The sequence below is a fragment of the Pogona vitticeps genome, chromosome 6 (genome assembly GCF_051106095.1).
Source record: "Pogona vitticeps strain Pit_001003342236 chromosome 6, PviZW2.1, whole genome shotgun sequence".
NCBI lineage: Eukaryota > Metazoa > Chordata > Lepidosauria > Squamata > Agamidae > Pogona > Pogona vitticeps.
This window is the reverse complement of record NC_135788.1, coordinates 104,606,387-104,628,033: the sequence shown is the minus strand read 5'-3', so window position 1 is coordinate 104,628,033 and position 21,647 is coordinate 104,606,387. Positions and strand designations below refer to the sequence as shown.

Sequence of the window (21,647 nt, the reverse complement as noted above, 5' to 3'; positions counted from 1 at the left end):
ATATTGAACATGTTAAATAAAGCTTTACTAAAACAGGTTTAGAATCAACAAAATGCAAACAGTCCCACTTTTAGATTCAGTCACTGAAGGGAAGCATGCCTGCAGAGAAAGCTCTTCACCTGCTTGTGGAAAGACAGCAAAGATGGTTCCAGGCTGGCTTCCTGCAGGAGGAGTTCCAGAGTCTGGGAGTGGCAAGAGAGAAGTTGTTTTTTGTGTCCCCACCAAGCATACCTTTCTGGATGGTGGGACAGAGAGAAAGGTCTCCCCTGATGATCTTAACGCCCTGGCAAACTCAGGTTTAAGGCTTGTTGAACTAATACGGACCAGCTAGATGCAACTTCATACTTCCTTAAATAATATCAACTGTCAAGCAGGTGTTTTTTTTTTATTTTTTTTATTGGACTTATATACCGCCCCATAGCGCTACAAGCACTCTCCGGGCGGTTTACAATTTTGATTATAAAGGCTACACATTGCCCCCCCAGCAAGCTGGGTACTCATTTTACCGACCTCGGAAGGATGGAAGGCTGAGTCAACCTTGAGCCGGCTACCTGGGATTTGAACCCCAGGTCGTGAGCACAGTTTTAGCTGCAGTACAGCGTTTTAACCACTGCGCCACGAGGCTCTTAATGGCCGGCAGATGGTCTTTAGCTCCTTCTGGGTGTAGGCACGATGGTCTGGTGCGGTCCCAGGGGCAGTGTTCTTGGACTAAAACATCCAGGAGCCTGCATGACTAGATTTCTGGGAGTTGTAGTTCAACAACATCTAGGGCTCCAAGATTGGGAACCACTACAGTAGGCAATTACTGTTTCCACCTACAGACAAGTGAATTAAGGCTTGGAAATACTGATGTGAATTCATTCAGAAGGCAGTTGCTCACAAATATTATGCCAATGAGTATCAACCCAGTCCTTTTGGCCAGGGTATGATTCATACATTCATATCATTCATTACTTAATCTCTGAAGTACTTACACCACTTAACGATTTGCAACTGGATGTGTGAACTGCTCCAATCAATACATAGATTTTTAAGAGGGGATGTCAAGTCATTCTACAATTGTGTACTTTGCTGAATGGTGGTTGTTGTTTCACTTACCGCTTATCACGAGCAACTGCAGTTTTCTGGATTTGCGTCAGTTTTGTTCTCTTACCATGCAAGTCTAGGCTTTTCTTTTTATTTCCATCTCTCACCCTCTTCTCCATTTAGGTTCCCACACCTTTGGGATGGCAGCCTTAGATCTGTGGAATGCACAGCTTCCCACTGCCCAAAGATGGAGGCCCTGGCGTCAGCCCTGGCACGGTGTATTGTTGCCATTACCTTCCTGCTCCCTTCCTGCCTACCCTACATATCTTTGGAAGCTTGCCCGGCTTGTGTCTCAGCCTGTGACACATGTTGCCTTCTCCTCACAGTGGGAGAGATTAGAAGTAGCCAGGGCAGCTTCTGATCTTACAAGAGCAACTGACAGCCTGCGCGCAGAGAAAAATCTTAGTGTTTTGCAAATCCCTGCACACCCTGCTGCCCGCCGCTTGGACCAAGGCAGAAGCAGCTGAGCCGGCACAAAAGACAATGACTCCTGGACAGACAGATGCCTTAGCACAAGACAGACAGGTGACAACAGGAGAGTGGCCCGCGGCTGTACGATCGCAAGAACCTTCCGTCACTGTACCAGCTGGGAAGAGTCTTCCAGACCAAGGTAAGGAAATATGGGATTGTTTGAGAGGAAGGACCACAAAAGGATCTTGGTATAGTACATCTTGCAAGACCGTGCAAAAGACTCTAGGCAGGACAGATCCTTTCTGCAGGAAATACAGTAATATGAAGCAATAGTGTGCCCATTTATCCTACAGGCTTGAAATCTGAGAGGCATTTTAAAAATAATTCCTGGATTGTTTTGCTAGATTTCAGAAATGTTTGCCTGGAATACATGATGCCGGCTATTCGCCTACCACCTGTCTGGGCACATTGTAATGTTTTGATTAATTAAACAAATCTGGCATGAGCTTGCAATTTTAAGAAAACCCTCAAAATTAAACAAAATTAAAATATTTTTGGGTCATCCTTCCAACTCTTTAAAGCAGGCGTTTGTATTATGCTATTATTTGTATTATCTGAATTAAAGCAGGCTGCATATTCTTGAATTAATAATCTAAACACCTCCATAATTAATTCCAAGCAAAGAATTCAGGAATTCTGGCAATCTAATTCAAAATTCGTTTTAACAGCTTCATTCACATTTGGACACATCATTGCCTCCTATTGTTTCCTGAAGAAGGACCCTATCCTGCAGAGAGTACTTGCATGATGCTTTTATGGTGCTGCTCTTTAATTGCCTTCTAACAAAAATTAAACAAAATACAAATAATTATTAATTTTGTAAACCTGGATGGGCTACAGAACACTTTCAATAGGATCACACAAGTCATATGTGCTTCATACTCCATTACTACAATTCTTAGTTCAGGTGATTAAGTTTGAAATAACTGTTGAAGAAGACTTTAAAAACAGCATTGCTTATCATCTGGTTGTAATGGCTCAAAGGGGCAACTATAAAACTTCAATCCCATCTGTTGATAAAATCTAATATAAACAGAATGTGTTGGTTAAAGGTTTTGCTGCATGGGGATGGAGTTGCATTTTTGTTATTTAAAAGCTCCGTCTCATTGTTATCAGTCATGCTGATCCAGGAACATGAGAATTCTTCAGAATTTCATGGATCTGGGAATTTAGACAGGAAATTTTATCCTGACACCCCATGTTTTCAGCTGAGACACAAAAGCAAATATAGTCATCTGCTATTATTTTCCCCCTTTTTTTCAGTTCCTCATTTCTTACTCCTTCCTTCCACACCATCACAACTCACCCTGTTAAGTTCCTTGAGATAGGAGCCTTGCGGAAGTAATTTTGCTTTTTAAGGCATCTGATATATTGATGAGGCATAACAATAATGATAACAGTCATCATCATCATCATGATCACCATGAATCCACAGTAGTAACAGGTGTAATAAAATTGTGGCTGATAACATGTAAAGATCATCATTTTCCAAAGTCTGATAGTGGGCATCTTTTCACTGTATACTCCTTGTGCAAGTAAATAACTGGGAATATTCGCAAGAAAATGTCATGATTTCTCTGGCGATCTGGTTCTTCTTGTTCTTCTCTCTTTACTTCTCTGGCACTCCAAAACAAAATAGGGAAGAAAAGCTAGAAAAGATGAAGGTTGGTCCATCTCTTCTCAACCTCACATTGTTTCTGAAAACGTGGATGGATATATCTATGCTGCATAAAACAGAGATGGAAGAGAGGGAGATAGAAGAAGCCAAACCTACAATATCAAGATATGTTAATTTTATCTTCTTTAATCACCATGACTTTCCTTAGAAACAAGAGAGCTGTAGTTTTACCTGTTAAATATACTTAACTAAAGACCACAAGTTTGTTCCATATAGAACTTCAATTCCTTATGCACTTATGTCCCAAGCATATTCTCCAGAATTGTTGTGCCTTATTTGCTAAGCCTACATAGAATACCTAAACGATACCATCATCCATAATTGAATAACAGGACAAGAAACCATCATTGTTTTCATCGTTCCCTTGTGTTATCCCTGCAAGTGTTCTGACTTTTCTCAAACCATTTTGAAAGAATGGAACAGTAGCACAAAGCAATCGTTACTGTTGCTTTAGTACTGCTTTACCAAAATACGTGCTTTTGATGGGTGCAGTGACCTATCAGAAAAATGTGCTTATCTCCACACATCTACTTCTGCTTACTCATAATCTTCAAAAGCACCCTTCCAAAGTGCCTTTATCCAGCAGGCTTTAAAAATCAGTCTTTGACGTGTGTTAAAAATCAGATCAATTAATTAAAATGCCTCTTCAGCAATTGTTTTTTTTAAAGTACTAGAATAAAATGGAGTTTGGAAGTTCCATTTTAAAATTTTCACTGAGAGAAAATTTAAAGCTGTTTTTTTTTTAAAAAAAAACACTACTTTTTCAGTATTTTCAGTTAATATCACTATTAGAGTAGCTTTACAACTGCTAAACAAATCAATATATGTTATTTGTGAGGATAAGGACTCAGTGGAGAGAAAGCTTTGATTTTTATTACCATGGATTACACTGGCTGAAATCTTGATTGTGTATATTCTGTGGCATAAGGCTGATTATGTCATCAGCTAGGACAAACTTTTTTTTTGGAAAATTAAACATCTCCCTTATCTCTAAGCCCCTACAGGTCCTGAGTAATTTTCATCACCACTGGGAAACATGGGGGCTGAGAGACAGTAGACAAAGTCTTCAATTACTGAAAATCATTATCCCCAGTACTTTAGCTCTCCATGTCCTTGACCACTGATGATGCTGGCTGAGACTTCTGGGAACTGAAACCTAAAATATCTAGATGGCAAAAGGCAGACAAACACTGCTGTAGAGGCACATTGGTTTGTTCTCAAATCATGATATCCGGGTGGAAAAGATGGTCACTTTATTTGCACAAAGTGGGATGCTGGCTCAAGCTTCTCTTTATACAGTATTCCATTCTCTTAAATTAAAAGCTCTTTCCCCTAAAATCAGTTGTATCAGGACAGACTGGGATTTCTCTGATATCTGCACATACTCAGAGGGCGGAGGTCTAGCACAAAAATTTTTCTGTGTTTAAAATTTGATAAACTATAGCTCAAACAAATTCTTTCAAGTAACAGGTGGCTTCAACGTGTGCTCTGATTAGCTCTAATCCACATATTTCCTTATTTATACTTATATTTATTACATGTTATCCTATATTTTCCAGGAGCTAATTATTTCTCTCTTTATTCTCATAGCACCCTTGAGAGAGGTAGGTTAAGTTCAGTGGATGCTGGTGACTCCAGTTTCAGGGGTGTGGTAAATCCACTCCAGGTTTACTCTGCACTTTACAGGAGCTATCCAAGGTGTTTATCCCTAAGCACTTTCAGCACCTTGGATAACTCCAGTAAAATGCAGCCCAAACTTGGCATTAATCCATAGCACACCTGAAACTGGAATCATCATCTGCCACTAATTAGGTAGCAAGTGACTAATCTCATGTTACCAGAGAATTATAGGTTCAGCGTGCCTTTAAAACCAGACCTCCCAGTGCAACATGCTATCCAGGCAGAGACTTTCTACAGTCATGATTACTCTGAGGCATGAAGAAACATGTGGTGCAGACAGCCACTGCTATATACAGTGGTACCCCACATAGCGACGATAATCCATTCCGCAAAAATTGTCGCTATGTGGATTCGTCGCTATGCGGGGCAAAAAAGCCCATAGGAACGCATTAAAACACGTTTAATGTGTTCCCATGGGCAAAAAACTCACCGTTATGAGGAAATCCTCCATGCGGCCGCCATTTTTGCTGCCCGGTAAGCGAGGAAAGGGTGCAAAAACAGTGCGGGCGGCCGTTTTCTTTACCCAGTGGCCATTTTGGAACTGCCAATCAGCTGTTTAAAAATCGCTATGTGAAAATCAGTAAGCGAAACGCTTACCGATCATCGCAAAGCGATTTTTGGCCATTAGAAACATCGCAAAAAACCACATCGCTATGCAGATTCATTGTTAAACGAATCGCTCGTTATGCGGGGCATAACTTATAGTGGTTAGAATGCTGGATTTAAGAGCTCTGGATTCAACTCTTCACTCTTGATAGGTGGCTTTAGGTCAGTAACACACATTCAACCTTAGTTATATCACAGTGTTTTTGTTGAGGGTAAAGTGAGAGGATGTGAATCTTGCACTCTGCCCTCATCTCATTAAAGTTAAGCCAGCATATAAATGTAACATTAAAAAAAAATTTTTAGGTTTTTTAAAATTCCACACAGATTCCTTTTTGTCATGGACTGTATCAAAAATACTGCAAAATTAAATGAACACATCAAAATATCTGTTTCACTGAAAGTACCACTGAAATACCGCCACCGGACAGAGAAGTGATGAAAGGCTTGGTATTTTGCTTTGAACACCTCCCTTTGTCCATAGGGCGTTTAATTTTGCCAAGCTAAAAGAAGCAAAGTCAAACTTGCATGCAAGAGTCCATCTATAAAGGCTGAGCAAGGAAGCTCATTCCTATCACTCTGGGATGTTGTAAAAACTAGGAAGATAATTAGGAGTAGAGCTGGATTAGGCATATTCACAGAGGATCAATCTATCAACACCTACTAGCTATAGTAGTTAAAGGGAGATTAAACCAGTGCTCCGCATAGAGACAGCTGGAAGTTGAGAAGGAACAACAGCAGGATGAAAACTGCAGGACAGGAGAGATGAAACGGTTATCTCGGAAGCACTAGATCATGAAAAATAGCGAGGCAAGCTTTTGTACTGAGATTTCTTGCTCACATTTAAGAGTTCAGAGCACAAAGAAGAATATACACATTCAGTCATGTAGTAGGTTGGCTTTCCTTTGACTCTGTTAACAAACTAAAAGGAACAGTGCCAGGCTATGTTAGCTGAACTTCGATAGTCGTACATTTATTCTCCCTCTCTTTTTTCTTTTAAGGAAACACTAGTCACTGAAGATTTCAGATAAATGACATCACTAAGAAGTAGGTTACGAAACAACAACAGCAAGTTTGACAGGGTCGAAAACCATTTTCGTGCTTTGTTTTTCCCCCCACTCCAATGCCTTGAAGGGAGTGTGGATGCACATGTGCCTGTAGGAGAAAACGCCAAGCTATTTATGATCCAATTAGCACAGTCATCAAATATTCCTGCTCCTTTGTTTAAAGAACAGCTGATTCAGAGGGATTAACACAGGGCGTAAGCCAAAGTTAGACAAGGGTCTACTGGAAAAGCTCAGAGTGATTTCAATGAGATTGCCAAGGACTTCTAACTCCCAAACATGTAACAATAACAATAGTTTAAAAGCTTCCTTTCCCAACTTAAAGAAGGAACTACTAAAATACTTGGAAGGAAAAACAGGAGTGGATTATTCTGTTGAAGGAGTTGAGAGAATGACTCGGATTCCAAGTTCCTTACATTTCTACAGTTTCATATTGAGCCTTTAACTGGATTTTGTTGGCTGCTGTTTTTTTTACTGATTAGCATGAATTTACTCTCTGACTTGCAAAAGTTACTCAGTAAATGAAGCAACTTTTGCGAGACAATCTGTAATATTATATGCATTATCAGATGTTGTTAATAACCTCCCTACTGACTTTTACAAATAAATAAAGCCTACTGTGCCCTAAAAATACTGAAGCAGAAATGTCCTATGTCTTCCCATCTCTAACAAGTGTGTTATAATAGTAACTGGAGATGAGAGGATTGTTGTCTGATTCATTGTTTAATTGAGATATGCAAGCAAGGGTGGCTCCACTATGAAATTAATGAAGCTTAAGCTTCAGGGTCCCCAATTCCTGGAGGGTGCCTAGAAGCAATTTTAGTCCACATAATTTTTTTTAAAAATTGCGATCTGCAATGGAACAACGGTTACTGAGACCTCGTTGCTGGGTGTGAAAGACCCCTTGTAACAGTTCAAGCTTCAGAAACTAAAAAAAGAAAAGAAAAAAAAGTAGGTCCACCACTGTGTGCAAGTGAAGCTCATTTCTGCTCCCATCTGTGGGACAACTAGCTGTATTTGCTCAAGTGAAAGAAAGTCACACTGCAGAGGGTCATGACACGCTCTTCATTATCCTTTCTTTCTTAGCTCATTGGAACTTGAATCAGGAGAAGTCCTGGTAAACGCTGATTTGAGATCAAGTTGTGATCAGATCCAACGTTTGGTTGTAAGGGAAAATAGTCTGAGGAGTTATTCCCAGTTCATCATCGACTTAGAACTGCAGAGCTGGAAGGACCCAATGGATCATCAAGTCCAGCCCCTGTCAAGGAGGCACAGTGGGGAATTGAACTCAGAACCTCTGGTTCCACAGCCAGGTGCCTAAGCCATTGAGCTATCTAGCATTTTTTCCCCCAGGTTCAGGGTCACACTTTGCTTATCCCAGTAGAATCATAGAAGTGAAAAGGAACGATAAAGCAATTGAGCCCTCTGCTCAATACAGGAATACTTTGGTGTAAATGTCTGTGTAACTGCCCCTGTTTAGATAATTATATGCTGACCCAACTGGACAGATGGCAGGCATTTTCCTCCAAGTGGCCCAAATACTCTCCCTGTGGCTTATCAGGTTAGATCCACAGAGGATGGGGTCCTGTCTCAGCAGGAGCTCTAATATCGCTGTGCAAGAGCAACCTGGCACCCAGTGCCCTGTCAGCAATTTCCCACAAGGAAAGAGCACGCCTGTCTTCACCCAGGAGTGGCAGGCATCCTTTTCTCTCCTCTCCTACCATATCTGCCGAGTGACTTCAAATGGTGGGGGCAGCTCCGTGTCTCAATAGCTGTCACCCTTGATTTCTAGCATCAGAGGTGTTGTATATTCAAGCCAACCTAGAAATTTAACTCTCCTTATTTTTGTAAGTGTGAATGGGCTATGCTGGGCTTTTTGCTGATTTGTGCTCAAATTAATATGTTAGATACAAATCACCATGAACTGAGGTTGGAGGAATATGAAAGCATTTATATTATTTTTATTGTTCTTCTTTCTGTAGCATGATAATATATACAGTGCTTTACAGGGAATTAGCACTTTACATTAAAAAAATCAAAAAGACACAAGCATCTCATTTAAAAGAGTTTTGATCTAAATTCCAATGAAGGCAACACCAGAAAGAAGAGGGAGGATGAGTGGTAGAGATAAGGATATCAATCCTGTAAAAATGTGCTCATAGCTAATTTTCTGCTAGCATGGCTCATGTGTCCTAATTATTTCTCAGAAAAATACACACACACAAATTTACATTTGGCTTTTATACTGCCAGACCCGTCCAACCATCTTTTAAAAGCATTATAAGAAGTATCTTAATTTGTTTTGTTCTCTCTCTGTGCAAATGTTCTTGGGATTCTGGTGTGTTTAGGTTTTAATATTTATTTAGGCAAGACAAAACCTGTTCACATATGGGAATTTCAAATGTATTTATTATTAATTGCATTTACATTGCATCTTTTCTCCACTCCGCACAACAGCTTTCCTCCTTCTGTTTTGTCCTTGGCAAGGACTCTGAGAGACAGACGTCAAGCTGAGAGTGTGTCCTTAGTGCCATGAGTTTCACTGTGCGACAGCAGCACTACACTGTTTATATAGAAAACTTTGGAAATAAAGCATAGAGAAAGAAATTTCAAAATAGTTGTATAGAAAAGTAACTGCAGTTTTTGAAGAACAAAAGTATGTCTTTCCTACAAAAGGATGGGGTTTGGTAGAGTGTTAAGAAGTCATTTTTGAAGGCTTGAACAACTGTGGTCCACAAACCTGAACATAGCCAATCAGACACCTTGGCACTCTGGAGTTCTTTCTTTTCATGCCTTTATCCGATTTTTTGGTCTATTTTTTTGTATCATTTGATATGGCAAATGGCTAAAACAAATAACTGAAATTAACTGATGAGTAGGGGGAGGATTTCTATGACATTTCACACTTTCTCTGCAACCTGTACTTGAACTCACAAGCATGTTTAAACATGTTTATGAGTAATCTAGCCTTTCTCATCAGATTACTCATAAATATGTCCAGACCCACTTATTTCAAACATTGCAGAAAAAAAATATGACATGTCATAGAAATCCTCCCCCTACTGATGAGTATAGTGGCTTGATAGCTGCTCAGCTACTTTCACTATTTCTTTTATTCAGTCACCACTGGCAGGGAAAATAAAAGTGTGGGGGAGAGAGTACTGCTGCACCTTTAAGAATTTCAGATTTCTTTCAGTATGATTTTTTTTTTGCAGATTTATGAAAGCTTATGATAATAAATCTGGTGCCACAAGACTTTTCTGTGATTTGTTACACCAAAACAGACTAACAGGGCTATGTCTTTGAAACAAGCAAAAACTGGAGGTTCACTGACCTCCTAGTGGGCTATCATCCGTGCCCATTGGTGTGTGTTTGGAGTGAACACTAGTTGAACATGTACTGGTAGCAAACGTTTATTATCAATTATTCTACCAAAAAATGCAGTAGTAACATTTATAGCTCATTTCCTTCAAGGAGTTCAGAATAGTTTGCTCACAATCCTCAGAGGTCTACCATTTTACTCTTTTTAGCTCACAGTGGATAAAGGTCAAAAGAGAAATTATAAACACACCAAGCTGATAAAGTTCTATTCATCGAGATCAATGTAGGAGATGGACTGAGCTATGCAAGACCACAAAGTGTGTTTCCTGTCACATTGGATTCTTCTCCTGCTCTCATGTCATACTAGCAAAAATGTGATTTATTTATTTATTCATACATACATACATACACCCCCCCAACCTTTCTCCTTAAAAAGGACCCAAGGCCATCATTGAAAGCCAATACTTAAAACTGAAAGCAATGAGTATAAAACAGTGGTTTAAATTATTAAAAGACAATATTTAAAGCTAAGAACAATGGGCATAAAGAGGCAACTTGCATAATTAAAAGACAAAGCTAATACGATATGTATATAAATATTTAAAAGGAAAAAAAAACCACTTTGAGATGGTAAACACTAGTACTAAAGGCCCAGTCAGAGCAGTGATGCATAACAATCCATCTATAAATTGTCGTCAACGATGATGATGATGATGATGATGATGATGATGATGATGATGATAATAATAATAATAATAATAATAATAATAATAATAATAATAATAATAATAATACATGACAGAGTGGCAAAGTTAGTGCACTGGTCATTATGCAAAAAATATAACATGCCAGCCTTCAAAAACCCATGGGAACATCTGGTAGAGAAGGTTTGAGAAAATGAGGAAGTCAAGATCTTGTGGAATTTCCAGAACCAAACTGATAGACACCTTGAATATAACACACCAGACATAGTAGTAATAGAAGAAAGGTCTGGATCATTGACATGGCAATTCCAGGGGATGCCAGAGTTAAAAATAAAGAATTGGAATAACTAACAAAGTACAGAGACCTGGAAATCGAAACATCTCACCTCTGGAAGAAACACACTTCAGTGGTCCCGTAGCCCTTGGGGCTTTAGGAACAATATCAGGAAACTTCATACAGTATAAGCATTTGCAGATTTCACAAATCATACAATCAGAGCTAAAAAAAGCAATATTAGGAACAGCATACATACTGTGTCAATATTTAACAGATATTTAGGTTTTTGGTTAAAAATTGTATCACCACTCAATGTTTTTATAATTTTGTCGTTGCCTGGTGTTTTTTAATAATAGTAATAGTAATAGTAATAGTAGTAGTAGTAGTAGTAGTAGTAGTAACAACAACAACAACAACAACAATAATAATATCATCATCATCATCATCATCATCTTTGAATTGCAGACTTGTGGATCATTGAATCCAGCCCCTCTTAACGAGGCACAGTGGGGAATTAAACTTCCAACTTCTGGCTTCATAGCCAGAAAGCTATGCCACTGAGCTATCCATGTAGCCACTCATGGCATATCAGAGGAAGATCATAGTGAGCAAAGTTTGTTTATTTATATCCAGGGAAATAATTGAAAAGCTAATATTTGGTTAATGTGGTATTTGTATGTGTTTGTGTGTTTTTACTATGAATCATGCGTAAAATAAATCACGATGCCATCATGCCCCATGTCTGAGAGGTTAACGTATCCATTCATAAGGTTAAAGGAGATGCACGCATTTTCCTGGGGAATATTTCAGACAGTAAAGATTCAGGCATTCTTTACCAGCTAGTGTTTCACTCTAGCTTAAAACAATATCCAGAAAGATGAAGAAAAACATTCAGCTGTAGAGGGTAAGGAGGATCCTTAAGGGACAGTTTTTTGTGCCATATACGGCTTCTTGGCTCTTGCTGAGTTAGCAGCAAATCCCCATGCGATGTCTGTCTATGCCAGCGTGTTTTATGGTGCCGAATTTGCAAACTGACTCATCACTGTGTCCCAAGTGACTAATGAACAAAAAAGCAGGGGAGAAAACTTTGCCCCACAGTTCAAGGACCCTCCCCGCTCTCTGTCAAAAGGCGTTTGTTGTTGTTCACACTCTATCTCACGATGGCCCACCATAACGGTGAGTATAAAGAGCACCGGACTCAAACTTGGCCTACTCCGTGTGCACCTAAGATCCCAGAAATTAACAGACTGTGCTTTCGGGTTAGAAGTTATAGCTTCCGATGGACCCATACATCTATTGGTTTTAGCGGTGTACTATGGAAAAGGACAAACAATTTGTTCATGTCTGATCAGTGAACAAACTCTGACCAATAAGCTTGTAACTTTATGGGAGTAATATGGCCCCTCCAAATATGGACAACCAGTTTGTACCCACTAAGATTTCTTAAAATTCTTAATTTCTATTTAAAGAATAAGAATTCTAAAGCATAGGAATGTTTCTAAGAAATGGTACCACGTGTACTTTGCTATGGTAGTGTTATAAACTCCACCCAGCTGCCTGTATCACTGTGGGTACTAGCGATGCTCTCTGGTTCTGATTGGCTTAAGAGTAATGCTTGTGATGTTTAACTGTATTTGTTTTCCTGATGCTATTAGCAAACTTGATTTCTTTTTAAAAAATGTTATATTATGTTATGTACTGTCAAGCCATTTCTGAATTACGGCAACTGCAATAGGGTTTTTGAGGAATATGAGATTTTCAAAGGATGGTTAATCTTCACACAAACACACACTGTGAGTTTCTATGGTTGAGCATGTAGGATATGGATGATTTAAACAGGCAAACAAACATAAACCTAACCAGGCAAACAAAGGTTCAAAGGTACAGTATATAGGTGGCCTCCCTCCTGTGCCTCCTAGAAGAGCCAGCCCCGTGTCCCCCCTCAGAAGAAGGGAATGATAAACCACTAGAAAACCTTGGGAATGGTTCCCATAAGTAGAAATTGACTTGCTGGAACAAAGTTCTTTTTATTATTATTATATAGATGAACATAAACAGCTTAATGAACCCAGATAAATGTAGGGAAATAGATCATATAGGTAATGTCAGTGCTTTCATGATGTGCATAAGACTAGGACAAGATTTAGGAACAGTAATATTGATGAATTGGTGTTTTTTTTTTTTTTTTTTTTTAAAAACTAGATGGGGAAAAAGAGTCAGGTGAAAGCCAACAAGACAATTTGAGGGGTGCAGGGCTATCCCTCTGGCTATCAAAGTTAGAGGGATATTTTTATTGCCCTTAAGCCCTGTTGTTCTGAGCTCTCCGCCTTAACATGGGCTCAACAACCTGTAAATCAGTTTCCAAAAACGACTGGCAGCAGTCTAAAATCATTCTGTCCAAATTTGAACATTCAAGCCAGCAATTTGGGAAAACCAGATGCTGGAGGTCTCAACCCTTCTTCCTAACTCTAAAGATGGGTCTCTCTCATTCTCACGCCATCCCCTCCCAAGGAGCTGGCTTGAAAGAGTTACTCGTCCAGGGGGGTCATATTTCCTCTGTTTCTCTGGCAGAGAAGAAGAGTTCCCAGGAAGAGAGAGAGAGAGAGAGAGAGAGAGAGAGATGGGGAGGGATAGATAGTGAGAGTGAGTGTGTGTCAGAGAGGAAAGGAATGTAAAACTCCAGGTCCCAACTATTTTCGTCTTCGCCATCCCCAGGCCCTCCAGCTTTAATTTGAACATATGCACTTCTTCAGGTTTGTTCCTGGGAAGGCTGCAGCCGTGGAGCGTTCTTCTCCACAGAACCGCAAGGAAGGAAGGCGGGAAAGAACAAGGGCACCTCCACCTGCCGTTGCCCGGCCCTCGTTGAACTCCCCTTGGATTGGAGGCCTCCTCCCCCCCGGGGGAATCTGGAACTGCCGAGTCAGACGCTCGCACGCTCGCCGGCGGCGAGAGGCCCGTCCTCTCCCGCCGTGTGTGGAGCGGAGGGGAGATGATTCTGCCGCGCTGGCTCCCATTCCGGGCCATTTCTGGCTTCCCTGCTCGGGTGCCTGCCTGCTCGTGTGCCTGCCTTTATGGCGTTTGTCTCTTCCCCCCTCCCCCGGCCCAGGAGCACGACAGACTGGGACGGGGTGGTGGTGGTGGGAAACAAACACCATTAAGCAGAAAGATACTGTATAGGGGTGCGATTGGATGAGGGGAATAAAGGATTTTCCGTAGTCGGTCAGGGCCAGCTCTACCATTAGCCAGGGGGAGGTGGCGGCCTTTGGGACATTATTCTGAGCTAAAAGAGCTGGAAACTCAATTAGTATAGAGGTCATTAGATTGCTGTGTTTGGGAATACGTACAGTAATAGAATAATGGAGTCGGCCAACGCCAATAAGGCTATCCAGTCCAACCTGCCCCCCCGCTGGCTTAGTGTTGAAATTCCAGTCAAAGTAGATCTGAGGGTCGCCCAATTTTCTCTTCAATGTCTCTAGCGTTGGAGCACTCACCACCTCCCTCCTTGGGTAATTAGTCCTGTGTCCTTACTGCTCTAACAGTTAAGAAGTTTTTCCCCCTGATATTTAGCTTCCTGTAGCTTGACCCCATTCTTGTGTCCTATGCTCAGCGACTACTGAGAATGGATCCTGCCCCTGAAGAGGTAGCTAGCTGCAGGAAGGTTTACCTCATGCACCAAAATACACCAGGCCGCACCTGGGAAGGGAGGAGGCATGAATTTCTGCTCCACCAGAAGCATAAAAATGTCTTGAGTCAATTCTAACCCGGCGTATCAGGTTTGGGATTCTGGTACAGAAGGATGGGCATGGGAGAGAAAAATGCTTGACCTTCCCTACTGCATTCCTGCAGAAAAAGGAGAAACTCTGCACTTTCTAGTTCTAAGAAAAATTGCACTCCTCATGTAGATTTCAGAGTCTTATTTTCATCATCATCATCTTCTCTTTCACTCTACAGTGTCTACTAGTGAGCAGGACACCACCAGTTCAGCCACTAGCCTGGAAGACACAGAGGACAATGAAGAGTTTCTAGAACAGCTCATGTCTCTCACCTCCCACAGCTTACCTCAGTTGGAGGTAGAGGAGAAATATAGCATATCCAAAGAGCTAGGCAGTGGCTCTTACGGACAGGTTCTGCAGGTTCAGCACCGTGAGAAAGGTGAGAAAGTATTCCAGGGCTATTTGAGAATAGCCCAAGAGAAAGCAAAGTGTTTTCATCTGTCCTTCCTGTATTCTTGTTGGTCTTGGGGTTACTGATGCACAAATCCTGCCCTAGAAGTTCCTGACTTTTACTTGTGTATCCTGAGGACAAGTCTTGTATCTTGTTAAAAAAAAATAGGACAAATGTGATTTTAATAGGTGGGACGTGGTGGCGCTGCAGGTTAAACTGCAGAAGCCTCTGTGCTGCAAGGTCAAAAGACCAGCAGTCATAAGATTGAATCCACGCAACAGAGTCAGCTCCCATCACTTGTCCCAGCTCTTGCCAACCTAGCAGTTCGAAAGCATGTAAAAAGCCACGTGACTACGGAAACTGTCTGTGGACAAACGCTGGCTCTCTACGGCTTGGAAATGGGGATGACCACTGCCCCCTAGAGTTGGACACGACTGGACTTAATGTCAAAGGGAACCTTTATCTTACCTTTAACTTTTGACGTAGTACTTTTCTGTATATAAACTGAAACTCATTTTACTCTCACAACAATCCTTGCAGTAGATTAAACTGAAATAACAACTTGCCAGCAGTTGATAGGTCATGATTATGAGGTCACAACTGATTTTCTCAGCCATGAGGGCATCACCTGCTAAAACATTTCCTCATACCAACACTGGCCCACAGCTGTAGAGCTGGAGTGGGGGAAACATATGAGTCTGTTGTAGGACTGCAACTCCCATCAGGCTTTCCCAGGACAGTCAGTGGGGATGGATTATGGCAGCTATAGTCCAACAACGGCTTGGGCCCTGGATACCTGAAGGACCTCCTCCTTCCATATGAGCCTACCTGGCAGTTAAGATCTAGCCAGGGGGCCCTTTTGAAAGAGCCGTCCCTCAAGGAGGTAAGAGGGATGGCTTGTAGACAAAGGGCCTTTTCAGCAGCTGCCCCCAGACTATGGAATGCCCTCCCGACTGAAATTCGTCTGGCTCTGACTTTGATGACATTTCGGCGCCAGGTCAAAACCTTCCTGTTCCAGAAGGCTTTTAATTGAAATAACATCAACTGTGGGTCCTGATGGCAATTTTAATTGTATTTTAATCATTTTATTTTTTATTGAATTTAATTGAATTTTAATTGTTGTAAGCCGCCCAGAGACCTTTGGGTAGAGTGGGCGGCATATAAGTTAAATAAATAAATAATAAAATAAACAAAATAAACATTGGAAAGAGCACTTACTCCCTATCCCTGTGACAGGCTAGATCTACTGCTACTTTTTCTCCTTGTCACGCTAAACCTGCTTTTCCTTGTCTCTGATTGGCTCTGCTTCCCAGTAGTTTGGTAGGCAAAAAGGTCTGAGTTGCTGAGTCTCTCCTTCTTTAGGCCCCCTACTTAAAAATCGAGTAAAGATAAAGAACTTGTTATGGGAAGGTGGCTGTATTAAAAGTATGCAGGAGAGAGGGGCATTGTGTTTCCCCCCCAAAAGTGCCAGTCAAAAATGTCTTTAAAAAGTGGCTCCCAATGTTTGGTCCCCAGATATTCTTAGACTAAAACTCCCAGAAGCCTTCACCACTAGCTGTGTTTGGCCAGGATTTGCGGGAATTGTAGTCCAAGAACATCTGGGGACCCAAGGTTGAGAACTACTGGTCTATAAACACTTACTGTCCCTTGGTTACCTATTTCAAAGCCATTTGTTTAAGGGGCTATGTAGACATTGCCACATGACGTGAGAGTGAAAATACACTACTGAGAGAGTATCCTGAAAAGGGTCACTATAAATCCGAACTGACTTGACAGCACATGGTGATCCATCCTTATCTCCATATTGTGGGCAGCCTTAGGTTTGAGAGACTGACTATAGTACTGAAAACAGTTTCTAGGGGTAAGTCCTTGCTTAACTTAAGTCCTGGCAGTGGCTCAGTTGCTGCTCCATTCAAGCTGCTCCCTGACCTCATCCATCGCATAAGTTGTGTCATTAATTAGCTGTGCCATCCCTGGCATGTGAGTAGCTGCCAGCAAGCAGGTGCAGTGCTGGCCAGACAAGATGCAACAGCCAGAGTAGTAAACCAACCAGCTGTAGCAATAAGAAGTAAGGCGGGAGCCAGTCCTGTCTAAACAGATATGCAAAGTGACATCAGAGCTTGGATAGTTAACAGTTAAAAAGTAGTTTCTTCCCTTTACTCAGTATGTATATTGATTAAAGAGTTGACTCGTCATTATTACTCATTATGCTAAAATACAAGTAGATACATAGCTCATTATTCTCCAGCACTCTTTTTAAAATGTTCAAACTGGTAAGAGTACAGTGTGACACTTGAAAAATTCCCGTCAAACTACTTCTAAAAGTGCCTTTGAAGGTATCTTAAAGTAACTTTATAAACTAATTGACTCTAGTGGGACTAACAAACTAAGTTGAAATATAACTTCATTATACCCTCCCTCTAAAAAAATGAGACACACAACCTGTTACATATATGTCTGTTAGTTGTGACTCATTACTTCTGGAGAATGTCATGTCCCATAACAAGATTCAGACCGAGTGGTATGATCCAGATGGAAGATTTTTTTCCTCTGCAGTGTAAATGAAAGAAGAGCTTCCACACTGTTGTGAGCTGGCCTTGCAGTGCCACCTGCTGGAAAGACCCTGGTGTAGAGCAGTTAATATCTAAAAACAAGGAAGCACAGAGGAGAGGTTAAGTTGTTCACCATCTAATTAAAAACTCGAAGGGAGCTGTGTGGTCATTATATTACAATATAACTTGTGGGCAATGCATCTGAATTATAAATGAATATTCCAAATATTTGTCCCTGGAAATTTCTAGAGATGGATAGAGTTGTGCTACTCGCTGTCAGGTCAGATTTAAGTCACACTGGTGACTCGACTCAGTTTCTGTTCGTCAACAACTTGGACTCGGAACCCACCCACCCCTTCTCTCTTTGGGGGTTGGGTGGGTGGTTTTGCTTGTTTTAAACAGGAAATTGGACTTGAGCCTTGGAACTCAGGACTAGTTTCCAAAGACTCAGACTTGGGACTCAGACCCAAAAACTTACCAAGATCCCCGGAAATTTCCAACCACATGATACTAGCGGTGAAGCATTAAACCACACACACACACACACCCAAAGCTTGCCTGTAAGCAGCTTTAAACTTACCTTAAGAGGAGACTTCTACCAAGAATTTTTGGGAGATTCATTTATCAATCATATGCCTACAAATTACTGGTGCCTGCCTGAAGGGTTTTTTAATCCACAAAAGCTTGCATTAATTGGTTGATTTTTTTTGGTGGTCTAATAAAAGCTTTCACAATCTTCTACATTTGTACTCCATCCAGTACTTTCTGATCTGGAAGCTTGTAATTTCACTTAATGTTTTTTTTCTAAATAGAAGCTGTAAAAGTATACTTCAACCTAGAAAAACCCCTGATGTCCGCTTTTTCTTGTTGTTTCCAGGGACCACAATGGCTCTGAAGATGATGTCCAAGAAGCGGATGGAAAGGCGGGAGTTCCTGAGAGAATATTGTATCTCTCTTTGCCTCTCATCTCACCATGCCCTCATCCGAACTATCAGCAGTGCATTTGAGACACCTACACACTACGGCTTTGTACAGGAGCTGGCACCAGCTGGGGATCTCTGTGCTATCCTGAGCTCAGGGGTATGGAGTGGAGATAAGGGATATTGTGAGGACCATGAACTTTGAAAAAAATATTGCAGCAAGGTGGTGTGGTAGTGGGATTTCCTCTGAACATGTGCAGGATGTTGGCAATTTTAATTAGAAATTAGACATGGACACAAACCAAACAATGAATTAGAAAAACCAACATACCGGGCTGGTTTGTGGTTTGGTTCATCACCCGGTTCGGGAATCTTGTTTCACCGGAGGAAAATGAAATGCAGAACATTTTTCCCCTCGGTGCTTCATTTTGTTCAGCAAAAGGAGATGCCTGTCTGTCCCCTTCCTCCTGCCTCTGTTGCCTCCCTACCTGTTCTTGCTGCCACAATGCAAGGAGGGCTTTTCAAAAGTGGCTCTGCTACTCTGTAATGGAGCTTGGTGGACCTGTTCATACTTTTCTTTAACTTCCTTTCCTCTCTTTCAACAGGAGGGCCTCCCTGAGGTGCAGGTGAAGAGGTGTGCAGCCCAGTTGGCCGAGGCCCTGGATTTCATGCATGGCAAGGCCTTGGTGCATCGAGACATAAAGCTGGACAATGTTCTTCTTTTTGACAGAGAGTGTCATCGGGTGAAGTTGAGTGACTTTGGTTTAACACGATTGGAAGGCACAAAAGTAGGTGCCATGTCTGGGACCCTGCCCTATTCTCCACCTGAACTGTGCCTACTGGAGAGCAGTGAGACTCTAGCTCTGGATTCTAGCCTGGATATCTGGGCTTTTGGGGTGCTGCTGTTCTGCCTTTGCACTGGTTGCTTCCCTTGGGATGTGGCAATGAGCCCTGACCCTGAGTTTGAGGAATTTGGCATCTGGCAGAACCGCACAGTGCCAGGGGAGGCTCCAGGCCTGTGGAAAGGTTTCACTACACACGTCTTGGACATGTTCCGCCGCCTAATGGCTCTTGATCCCAATCGCCGCAGTCCTGCTATTGATGTGCACAAATACTTACATCTGCCTTGGCAGGTAGTCAGATGTGGAGACACGCAGAGTCCCCAGAGTGAGTGTCCAACGGTCACAGATTCTGATGTCTTGCTCAGTGGCCTTAAGGGAGATAATAAAAACTTGGGGAAGAGCTCCAAGGACACTTGCCTTGGGCAAATACAACCGGAACCGATAGCCTTGGAAAAAACTCACACCATACAGATGGCTCCCAGCACTGGAAGCAATCCCAGTCCACTGGAAGGCTCACGGCTAAGTGAGCCTGGGCTCCAGCCTTGAAGGAGTCTTGATTGAGAAAATCATCTTCATCTATGAACAGAGAAAACCATCCTCTTCCATGAAAAGATTAAAGGGAGTTGAAAGGTCCAAGTTAAAGAGAAGACACTAGCATGGCTACTTAAGAGGGAGCTTTCAGATAATTATGTAGTATCCTCTTCTCAATCTCACTGTTGGTCTGGCAAAGAAGAATTAATCACTCAGTATAGAGAGAAAAGTCTCATTTATGACCACAGAGTTGGTCAGTCAATAACAAAGCAATATGATGACTTGCCTTTCAGTAACGCAGTAGAAATGTCTCCAGAGATAGCAAAGGTTGCTACTGTTTTTTTTTTTTTTTACTGGATAAAATCATTGCAACCCCCAATTATCTGTGTCATCCTCCCATTTTTCCCTGACCAAAACTTGATTATAGGGGCTTTAAGGACACAAAAATCCAATTACAGCACCAACCTGACCACCACATATTAACACTCCTCTGGAATCTTGTTCATTCAAGCAAATATTTCCTGTTTGCAAACCTTGTTTGATTAATTAGTTCCTAGTTGTGAGGTTAATGATGAGTAGCCTGTTAGTTGCCCCTTGAATAGCAGAATATTTTTGATTTCAAAGTATCAGCTTCTGTTTCTGTCAGGGGTAGAGATGGACATGAATCATTGGTTTGTTTTTTGTCCAAACAAGTGTTTGACATTTTCCAGCCCTGCCTCCTCTGGTTGGTGTGCACTCAGAGGCAGCATCCTGTTTAGCGCTGCCTCTGTCTGGAGCTGGGAAGCACCAGAAAACCCTTCGCGTGGAAGAAAAAAAACAACACAAACCACTGAACTGGTGGTTCGTGCCCATCTCTATTCAGAATTAATAATTATTGATTTTTGTTAATTTTATTTGCCAAATATTTTAACTACTGTATTTTAAAGAAAGGAAAGTATAAAAAAGAAAATAAAAGAGTGAAAGGAAACGTATTTTCCTCTCTAAAGATTCCCCTCTTAATTTTTTTTCCCTCCCAAATGAGCAATTCAGGGAAGCAATGATGGAGCAGGCAATAGATGGATTGTCACGAATCCTTCAGATATACCGTAGTTATGAAAAAGCAATAAAAAAGGCACAACTTATGAGCAATACTGTAAATTTGTAATCAAACTTTAATTGAATCTTTGCTTGATTGGACTTAGCTATGAGTAAACATAACACAACGATCTTGGCCATGGGAGAAGATTAATGGTGGATAATATAGCATTATTAATGTGCAATGTGGAACTTCAGTTTGAATTCTGCTTTCCACTAGTTGCAGAAAAGCAATCGGTGCTGCCAAAGGGCTTTAATACAGTTGCTGTAAAAACACATATTTTGTGTATGTTGCTGGAACAGTCTAGCTAAGGGCATAAGGAGAAGATAGGTATATGTATTTGTAAAAATGCTCCATGTAGAAAAATACTGATTTTTAAGAAAATAATGTATGCACAGAAAATTGTATATATATAAATACAGTATATTAATGTTATTGTATTGTTGGTGGAATTTCTATAATAAATTGTTAACAACAAATGTTTTTGCCATGGTGGCTAAATTTCTTGAGGCTCCAGAATAATTAGGATAATTATCTAGGGGGAAGAACACAATCCCACTATCTTGTTGCTGTAGACCAAATAATGGTTTGTGTACATGTGTGTAGTTCAAATTAAGTTTTGACTAAAGTCACACCATAAACCCCTAGTCTTGAATGTAACATGGAAGTAAACTGGAAC

General features: G+C 41.1%; 1 protein-coding gene across 3 annotated transcripts; it reads left to right on the top strand.

The window, feature by feature from the left end:
- Positions 1-742: 742 nt before the first annotated feature.
- On the top strand, positions 743-21,447 carry SBK3 (SH3 domain binding kinase family member 3). 3 transcript variants are annotated; one of them, XM_073004472.2, is made up of 4 exons: positions 743-1,696; positions 14,836-15,036; positions 18,478-18,680; positions 19,126-21,447. In XM_073004472.2, exons 1-4 carry the CDS (start codon positions 1,570-1,572, stop codon positions 19,906-19,908), a joined length of 1,314 nt encoding a protein of 437 aa, XP_072860573.2. In that variant the 5' UTR covers positions 743-1,569; the 3' UTR covers positions 19,909-21,447. The 3 variants fall into 3 exon arrangements, with proteins under 3 accessions (XP_072860573.2, XP_072860575.2, XP_072860577.2); XM_073004474.2 differs by lacking the exon at positions 743-1,696 and adding an exon at positions 10,707-14,390; XM_073004476.2 differs by lacking the exon at positions 743-1,696 and adding an exon at positions 14,398-14,524.
- Positions 21,448-21,647: the final 200 nt, after the last annotated feature.

Excerpts from the sequence above, each read along its gene's own strand:
- SBK3 (XM_073004472.2), top strand. The coding sequence starts at position 1,570 with ATGACTCCTGGACAGACAGATGCCTTAGCACAAGACAGACAGGTGACA. Across the intron at positions 1,697-14,835 it reads GAAGAGTCTTCCAGACCAAG|TGTCTACTAGTGAGCAGGAC; the intron begins GTAAGGAAATAT and ends TTCACTCTACAG. Across the intron at positions 18,681-19,125 it reads GTGCTATCCTGAGCTCAGGG|GAGGGCCTCCCTGAGGTGCA; the intron begins GTATGGAGTGGA and ends CTCTTTCAACAG.